General features: G+C 44.4%; 1 protein-coding gene across 1 annotated transcript in view; it reads right to left on the bottom strand.

Moving 5' to 3' along the window:
* LOC138966210 (uncharacterized) overlaps positions 1-10000 on the bottom strand; it is a 31092-nt gene that overhangs the window by 20446 nt on the left and 646 nt on the right. Inside the window, exon 1 of the mRNA XM_070338348.1 lies at positions 9462-10000. This exon is cut by the window's right edge and continues 646 nt beyond it. Coding sequence (XP_070194449.1) covers positions 9462-10000 — 539 coding nt within the window. The remainder of the gene's footprint in view (positions 1-9461) is intronic.

The following is a 10000-nucleotide window of genomic DNA, read 5'->3' as shown; positions in this document are numbered from 1 at the left end:
AGGCTGTTGGTTGTGGTCATTCTTTTTGTCAACATATATTCGCAGCGAATGTGAAAGCCTGGACGGATCTGTGATAAATCTGCGTATGTCTGCATGAGTTGGGAGAGCAGCATTGGGGGGGGGGGGGGTGGGGCAGATAATACCTGCGTATGTCTACATGAGTTGGGAGAGCGGCATTGGGGGGGGGGGGCAGACAGTACCTGCGTATGTCTACATGAGTTGGGAGAGCGGCATTGGGGGGGGGGGGGGGGGGCAGACAATACCTGCGTATGTCTACATGAGTTGGGAGAGCGGCATTGGGGGGGGGGGGGGGCAGACAGTACCTGCGTATGTCTACATGAGTTGGGAGAGCGGCATTGGGGGGGGGGGGGGGGGGGGGGCAGACAATACCTGCGTATGTCTACATGAGTTGGGAGAGCGGCATTGGGGGGTTGGGCAGACAATACCTGCGCTTCACAAAATGATGAATCTCTGTTCCTATTTTGCGTTTGTCTGCCATGAAAACGTGTAAAGAAAGAATGGAGACTGGATGTATAAGGTTGGTGTTTTGTCCCTCATAATAATACACGTATACAGAATCGCCGACACCAAATACGTTCACAGACATAATATACAATAAGTAACAAAGCTTCATTCTGATCGATGAAGGTGCGTTTTGTGTTGTCGAGATCTTGTTACTTGGGCTTGGCTTGTTTTGTTTGTCCTTCTTTGTATGTCTCCTTCTCTTTCATGCCCTGTGTGTACGTGAGGGCGGGGGGGGGGGGGGGCGTGTGTGTGTGTGTGTGTGTGTGTGTGTGCGTGCGTAGCCGTAGGTGCGTGCGTGGGTAATCGCAGCGTGTACACAGGGGGGCATTAGAGAGAGAGAGAGAGAGAGAGAGAGAGAGAGAGAGAGAGAGAGAGTTAGAGTTAGAGACAGACGGCCAGACAGACAGACAGACAGACAGAATTGATGTAATTATACATACAGACTTGACAGACACCTACAGCGCGTAGGAAATCTTACATAGACCTGAACCATGCTTCAATTACTACTCAAAAAGAAGAGAGACAGTTACAAACAACCGGTGATTCATAATCCCACTAACCCCCAACATGCTCTGTCAAACTGGGAAATTATTCCACCCTTGCAAAACGACAGCAATCCGTGCAAAGCTGAATGCAAGCGTGCGACTATTCACACCCTCTTGACAAAAAGCCCATAGAGAGTTGAGGTGAACAAGCAGTTTGTTGTGAGTGAATGTGCTGGAGAGTGAAATACACCCTTGTTGTGCGCCCCTCTCTATCGCCCATGCTGCACCATGCAGTATGGAGGTTGCGCAGAGAGCGTTCCAGGGGACGTAGCTCAGTTGGCAGCGCGCTGGCTTTGTAGCCAGTTGGTCGCTATCAGCGTGGGTTCGATCCCCACGTTCGGCGAGAGATTTATTTCTCGGAGTCAACTTTGTGCAGACTCTCTTCGGTGTCCGAACACCCCCGTGTGCACACATGCGCACGAAAAAGATCCCACGTTCACAGCGGAAGTCTCAGGGCTTGGAAAACACGAAGACACGCATGCATCATCTCTCGTCTCTGATTATCATGATCGTATTTCGATACTTTGACGAGACAAACCCAATGCTGGTGTGTCGAAGAAGACAGCCACAGCGGGCTTGTTTGATTCAAAGTATCACACCATATCTTCAGCGTATTACCAATACCGTTAAACCCTAATAGTCAGTCAGAGCGTTCCAATACTGAGTACGGAAACGAGACAAAAACTGAGATTGCTGGTGTAACACCTGTCCTTCACCCCCCTCCACCGGGGGACGGGTATTGTACCCCCTTCCCACCCCACTAGCTCTCTCCCCTCTCTCTTCATCTCTCTCTCTAACACACACACACACACACACACACACACACACACACACACAAACACACAAACACACACGCACACACACCTATACTCTCTCTCTCTCACTCTGTCTCTCTCTCTCACTCTGTCTCTCTGTCTCTCTGTCTCTGTCTCTCTCTGTCTCTCTCTGTCTCTCTCTGTCTCTCTCTCTGTCTCTCTCTGTCTCTCTCTCTCTCTCTCTCTCTCTCTCTTCAAACGTTAAGTGGTACCACCAGACGGGATGTTATATATCGACAGTCTCAGACGACAAAAATGACATTATAGTATACGTTATTCGTTCGTTGTTACCTCAATCTCTGTAATCTCTTGGTATTCACCGGTAGGAAATGGCATTTCAATAAGCCTTTGATTGATTCTGATCCTGATTCTGTTCTACTTCACGCTTGAGTGATTTGTGAATTTTAAATGTCCGCGAATGCAGGAATGAACAAAAAAAGGTAACAGGGATATTATGAAGAAAGTAGTGCACATTTTGTGCTAGTCCTACGCACGCGCCGATTCGAAAGTAGCGCAATATACTTGTGTCTAGGCCTACCCATAGACCAAATAGCCTGGACCGCCAACTCGTCACGTGACCCTTCGAGGTTACGACGCTCGACTTTCAGGGGCGCTTAGCGTCCGGTTTGAAAGGCCAGCGATTCGAAGACAGTGAAAAGAAAGCACGCTCCAGTTATTTGTGACAATGGGAGGTGACAATGAACTGGATTTTCCAAAATTCCAAACTAACCTCAACAAAACTCATCGAAAAACATGTTCCATATTATATGCACTTTAGCTGAGTTTATTTTAGCATTTTCAGAACTTACCTAGGCAACTTCGTCCATGTTTTACAATCGACACCGGATATGACATCCCCCTGATTTCTGAAAGGCCATGTAAGCGTAGGTTCCTAAATGCGAGTGCCGCTACCTCGCAATAGAGAGAAAGAGCGGAGAGAGAGAGCTAGTTGGCGGTCCAGGATAAATGGTCTATGGCCTACCTTAGCATCGATCGATCTCTTGGCTTCAACCCCTTCTCACATCTTATCTCTGAGTTTTTCTTCTGTGTGTCTGTCACCCCCCTTTTCAGTATGTTCCTGAACTCGAAGTTTTAGCTCAAAGGTAAAACGAAAACAAGACTCAAACAGAAAGACAAACGGTCTGGGTAGTTTTTGAACTTTTGTAACGACATACAGATTTTAATGACTGCATCTTTCTCGTATATTTATGGTGTATTAGTAGGCTACTGAAGTCGGCCAGGCAATAACTTTATGAAGCAAATACTGCAACATAAACGAAGTATTCTTTTTTTGTGGTTATCTAGAAAAGGAAAGTAAATGCAACGTTTTATTTTCATGCGTTATGCCTTGAAGTGTCACCTCAACTTAGGCAAAGTCCTTTGTCCTTTTCCCTCAGCAAGTTCGATCGCTTTCAACTTGTATTCTGCATCGTAAGCAAGTCGCTTCGTCTTCGGCATGGTTGCTGTGTGACTGTGTGAGGGTGTGTCATGAAATCAAACTGCCGAGAAATGTGACGATCAGTGTGAGTTGTGTAAACAAGTGCTCACGGAATTTAAAACAAGTCGCGTAAGGCGAAAATACAATATTTAGTCAAGTAGGTGTCGAACTCACAGAATGAAACTGAACGCAACGAAACGCAGCAAGACCGTATACTCGTAGCATCGTCACTCCACCGCCCGTGGCAAAGGCAGTGCACGTGGAATTGACAAGAAGAGCGGGGTATTCGTTGCGCTGAGAAGGATAGCACGCTTTTCTGTACCTCTCTTCGTTTTAACTTTCTGAGCGTGTTTTTAATCCAAACATATCATATCTATATATTTTTGGAATCAGGAACCGACAAGGAATAAGATGAAAGTGTTTTTAAATTGATTTCGAAAAAAAGATTTTGATAATAATTTTAATATATTTAATTTTCAGAGCTTGTTTTTAATCCGAATATAACATATTTATATGTTTTTGGAATCAACAAATGATGGAGAATAAGATAAACGTAAATTTGGATCGTTTTATAAATTTTTAATTTTTTTTACAATTTTCAGATTTTTAATGACCAAAGTCATTAATTAATTTTTAAGCCACCAAGCTGAAATGCAATACCGAACCCCAGGCTTCGTCGAAGAGTACTTGATCAAAATTTCAACCAATTTGGTTGAAAAATGAGGGCGTGACAGTGCCGCCTCAACTTTCACGAAAAGCCGGATATGACGTCATCAAAGACATTTATCAAAAAAATGAAAAAAACGTTCGGGGATTTCATACCCAGGAACTCTCATGTCAAATTTCATAAAGATCGGTCCAGTAGTTTAGTCTGAATCGCTCTACACACACACACACACGCACACACGCACACACACACGCACATACACCACGACCCTCGTTTCGATTCCCCCTCGATGTTAAAATATTTAGTCAAAACTTGACTAAATATAAAAACGAATACCGGTATTCGAGATGGAGGTGAGTTCTTGTCACGTTTTGTTCCCCATGATTTTTTCCCATTTTTGTGTGTGTGTGTGTTTGTATTTCATACACGGATTAGGCGCCTCGTTATACAAGGCGCAGGGGTCAAACTCGAGGAAAAAAGTCGCGCCTTGTGACCCGGAAAATACGGTAGTCTTTTTTGTCGTTTATAAAACGTTTTCGCATATATAATTATATAAATTTCACTTAATCTTTACAAGTAGGTGTACTGCCGTTTTGCAATTTATGAAATGTACATTACCAAGCCGTCAACGAAGCATGACGACAAATAATCCCCGGTTTAGTGTTTCTGTTGTTTATTGTGTCCGCGTTTCCTTTCAAGGAACCGGATTCCGGCGTATTGACAAAACAATACAGCAGTCAGGTTTTACATTTCGGCGTATAATACAAGACAGCAGTGAGGTTTTACATTTCGGCGTATTGACAATACAAGACAGCAGTCAGGTTTTACATTCCAGCATATTGACAATACAATACAGCAGTCAGGTTTTACATTCCAGCGTATTGACAATACAATACAGCAGTCAGGTTTTACATTCCAGCGTATTGACAATACAATACAGCAGTCAGGTTTTACATTCCGGCGTATTGACAATACAATACAGCAGTCAGGTTTTACATTCCTGCATATTGACAATACAATACAGCAGTCAGGTTTTACATTCCGGCGTATTGACAATACAATACAGCAGTCAGGTTTTACATTCCTGCGTATTGACAATACAATACAGCAGTCAGGTTTTACATTCCGGCGTATTGACAATACAATACAGCAGTCAGGTTTTACATTCCGGCGTATTGACAATACAATACAGCAGTCAGGTTTTACATTTCGGTATGAGTACAAGTGGAAGGATGCTCCTATCCTATGTAAAGGCCTAGACAGATGTGTGTTTTTTACATGATCATTCACACGAAAAGGAAATTATCTTTAATAGAACTGATCGTGAATATGGCATGAAAAAATTAAGTCTTTCGTTCCTTCCCGCCCTTCTCTCAGATTTTCGGTTTTACATTTTCTCCTTTTAATTATCAATCTCAGTAATAGTAATGTGTCGTAAGAACTGTTCAAGGGCTGATTTGGATACACTTAACCTTAACATCACGCTAAACAAATATAATTGTCTGCTGACGGGCGCATCGTTACTATTTGCAGCTTTATATCTAAAAAGTTGTCTTCAAGACTTATGCATTAGGCAAACAAAAAAAGTTGTATGTTTCTGGTCACCCGACCCTACCTAGTTTTTTCCCGCCGACCCTAGACTTTTTGGCTCACGTAAGTGTAGCATATGCGATGCTAACTTTTGTCTATCTGTGCGTGCGTGCGTGCGTGCGTGCGTGCGTGCGTGCGTGCGTGCGTGCGTATGTATGTATGTATGTATGTATGTATGTATGTATGTATGTATGTATGTATGTATGTATGTATGTATGTATGTATGTATGTATGTATGTATGTATGTATGTATGTATGTATGTATACATACATGTATGTCTGTGGTAGAAACTTTAACATTTGACTGAACACCGAAATACTAATTTTACCTGGTTATTATTCAAGCAACAGCTTCAAAGTATTAAAGCAATGGTCAACATTTCGTCGGCACGTATGTAGTTAAAGTGTGTATCCAAAGAAAACGGGTGGTGTTTTTTATTTTTTTATTTTTTTTTTGGGGGGGTGGGTAAAAACAGCTGACTGGTTTGTGTCGTGTGTGGTATGTAGACCAGGTCAGGGGTCAAGGTTAGGTCAGATCGCGTGAAGGATTGTGGTATAGATACAGTTATCACCGAGCTGCAGTTCGCCGATTCGGAGAAGACGATTTCACATTGTTCGGTTTCGTAGCTCCAGAAAAATAGATAAGGAAGATACCAAAGGAGATTTCCTACAGGTTAATCTGCACAGCGTGTTTCCAGTGTCTGCGCGAGGAAGCGCTGTCAAAAGCGCAGTGTCGATCTGTCCATCTGGCAGTCGTGTCCCCGTAAGTAGGCTACAGACAGACAGATCTAGATCTAGTGTCTCGCACTCTTGCACCGTGTCACCTATGCTTACTGTGTGTGTGTATGTGTGACGGAGTGATTGAGTTTGTGTTACTGTTTGTCGATTTCTTACGTGAGCCTTGAAGGCTTCGCCTCTTGTTTTTATTGCATTTGTAAAAAAAAACACACAAAAAAAACAAAAGCGTCAAAACGAAAGTAACAGACGGCAGACGACACAAGGATAACCCCGCATCCCTTTTGTCTCATTTGTTTTGTAATGTGTTGTCTTTCTCTTTGTATAGTAAGTCCAGTCTCTTTGCGTCACTGTATAGTTATTTTCTACCCTGACAAAAAAAACAAAAACAAAAAAAACCCAAAAATCCCTACCTACCCTATTTTTTGTAGCCATGTTACCAGAAACATACAACTTTTTTTTTGGCCTTACTGTGACTGTGCCACGATACAGTTTGAGACGCTTTATCATCTCTTCTTTATTACCCTCCCTTCCTTCTCAAATGTTCACCTCTCTTCGTTCTCCCTTTGTTCATGTCATCTCAGAAATGGGAACGTGTCACGCAAAAGACGCAAAGTCAGTCCTACAGGCCTTAGACACTGCCAGAGACAAAGAACTGAATGACCTGTCATCCGCCTTGACCTCCCTGTGCAGAGCCCACACAGTCGTGCTGCAATGGGTCCCCTCTCACTGCAACATACTAGGCAACGAAGCCGCAGATACTCTGGCAAAGGAGGGCACTACGAAGGACCAGAATGACAGATCAACCACCTTCAAAGAAGCCAAGACCACCATCAAGGCCAAGCAACACAAAAAGTGGTTGCAGCAGCACCCACACTACAACAAAAACGACGTCTTTCACCTGCTCACCAGGTCTGAGGAGGTCCTCATATTCAGGCTGCGGACAGGCCACAACCGAATGAACCACCACCCTTTCACCAAGTTCAGAATTGGCCAGTCAGACCAGTGCCCTTGTCAAACAGGCAGCACGACAACGGAACGCCTGCTGCAGACTTGCCCACTACACGATGGCCTCAGGAGCCAGATCTGGGCGGAGGCGACCACGGTGCAAGGGAAGCTCTATGGCAGTCTGGACGACCTACAGCGCACGGCAACATTTGCGCGGAGAACCGGCGTTTCCATCTAAGTGATCGACAAGAAGAAGAAGAAGAAGAAGAAGAAGAAGAAGAAGAAGGAACGTGTCACAAGAACTGCCCAAGAGCTAATCGCGATACCCTTACCAGTTACACCAGCTAAGAAGACACGATTTTCCACTAACATAGTGTAACAGACTGTGTAGCTTATCTCATAAGTTTGTTGTCGAGAGAGTGTCGAGAATGGGTTTGCTCAAGTGCTTAACCTCAGCTTATCAAGCGATCAAGTAGTAAATGAGTGTTAGCTTAGCTTTTCTCACATTAGTGAATGGAAAGCGGGAGACAGAGACAGGGTTATAGGGGAGGGGGAGAGAGAGAGAGAGAGAGAGAGAGAGAGAGAGAGAGAGAGAGAGAGAGAGAGAGAGAGAGAGAGAGAGAGAGAGAGAGAGGAGACGCAGACAGAGACTGAGACAAAGAGGATGATGATGATGATGATGATGATGATGTGTGTGTGTGTGTGTGTGTGTGTGTGTGTGTGTGTGTGTGTGTGTGTTTATGCGTTGTTTATGTGCGTTTGTATAACATGTATGTCTGTGTTTCCGTGTGTGCGTTCGTGCGTGTGTTTAGGCACGTGTCTTACTCTTAGCTAGCACAAATTTAAAGATTTCTTCCGCGTTCTTGGTAACGTGACACTAAACAGTGTTATCTGTTGCGTATGCCACTCCCCTTTCTTTGGCTTCGCGACAACGGGGTTAAATATACATATGGAGATGTATGTAGGGCAAAAGCTGATTCATGACTCCTTGGTTGTCTCAGATCGACACACAAGTCTTTCTTTGATCGCTGTCTCGTTAACACGCATTTCAAGTTATTCAATGATCAGTTTCCCACGGGACTGTATGTATGTTTGAGAAGAGCTAACTTACAAGGTCCGCCAAAGACAGAATAAACAATGATTTAATTTTAAAACATAATCATTAGAACTTCAATCATAAGCATGAAAACAAGAAAAAGCCCCCAGTGTGGGCATATAATGTTTAAAATAGAAGTACAACGAATGATAGTTCTGAGAATACATATAAACAGCCATGGGTGTATTTAGGCACATTAGTTTTATATGCCTGCCAGATGCCGGTCATCAAAAAGAATGGGAATGGCTCAAGCAGCTTGTGGTAATTAGTAAGACAGGTTGGTATACTGAATGAAGGGGACACGGGACATAGGATTGATGGGAATGGCTCAGGCAGCTTGTGGTAATTAGTAAGACAGGTTGGTATACTGAATGAAGGGGACACGGGACATAGGATTGATGGGAATGGCTCAGGCAGCTTGTGGTAATTAGTAAGACAGGTTGGTATACTGAATGAAGGGGACACGGGACATAGGATTGATGGGAATGGCTCAGGCAGCTTGTGGTAATTAGTAAGACAGGTTGGTATACTGAATGAAGGGGACACGGGACATAGGATTAATTGGTTTGTTGATCTTTAATACCAAAGGATAGAGATTTTTGACACAAGCATAGTCAAAAGACGATCAATATAATCATTGTCAAGCATCACTAAGTTAACAAGGCCACACCAAAACCAAGGTATCAGTTTGATCGTCTCATAGAAGTAAGACCAACGTAACCAAGAAAAAAAACACAACTATTCACACAACAATGTAATAAGAGTCCGGAAAATGTACAAGGCGAAAAAAAAGATGGGAAGAACACACATACACACACACACACACACACACACACACACACACACACACAAACACACACTCTCTCTCTCTCTCTTTCACGCACACACATACATACACATACACACACACACACACACACACACACTCAGACAGACAAACACACAGACAGGCAGATATATACAGACAGAAGCACTGTGACCCCCATCCCCCCACCTACCATTCTTTCTTGTATCCAACCCAACACAAACATACACTGCCAATAAAAGCAACACCACCACCACATCAACAATAACAAAAACAAAACACTCTTCATCCTCATACCTGCATGGATTTGAACATCTCGGAACCAATCATCTCCTCCTGGTTACTGGCCGCAACGAGCTGCAGGTGGACGTCACACGGCACGGGCAAGAGCCGCACATGGTTCTTCTCCACGGGACACACGAAGGCGGTCTCCTCAGTGTACACCCAGTCCAAGCGAACCAGCCCGGAGAACTTGTTGTCCCCCACCCGAGGCCGGACCCCGTGGGCCAGCTTGACCGTCAAAGGGAGTCTGAAGCGCCGCACGATGTCCCTGATGTTGAACAACCCGGTGAAGTCGTTGTCGCCGGCTATGGGCGTGAAGAGTCCTTTCTGGTCGAAGCTGAGGTACACGTTGTCCCCCTTGGTGTCCACACAGTGCAGTAGTTTCACTTTCGCTCCTTGGCTCGGGGAGGTGGTTGGGAGGGTCACGTCCCTACAAAGTCTCAGTTGCTCCCCAGCCGGAATGATTTTGGTCTTATCGAAAGTCAAAGGCCCCTCCCCTGCAGAAATGTAGCCCTTGATGTTTTCCCGCACCAAACAGCGCTGAGGGAACACCT

Source organism: Littorina saxatilis, linkage group LG5 (assembly GCF_037325665.1).
Source record: "Littorina saxatilis isolate snail1 linkage group LG5, US_GU_Lsax_2.0, whole genome shotgun sequence".
Classification (NCBI taxonomy): Eukaryota; Metazoa; Mollusca; class Gastropoda; order Littorinimorpha; family Littorinidae; genus Littorina; species Littorina saxatilis.
This window is presented reverse-complemented; position numbering and strand designations above follow the sequence as displayed.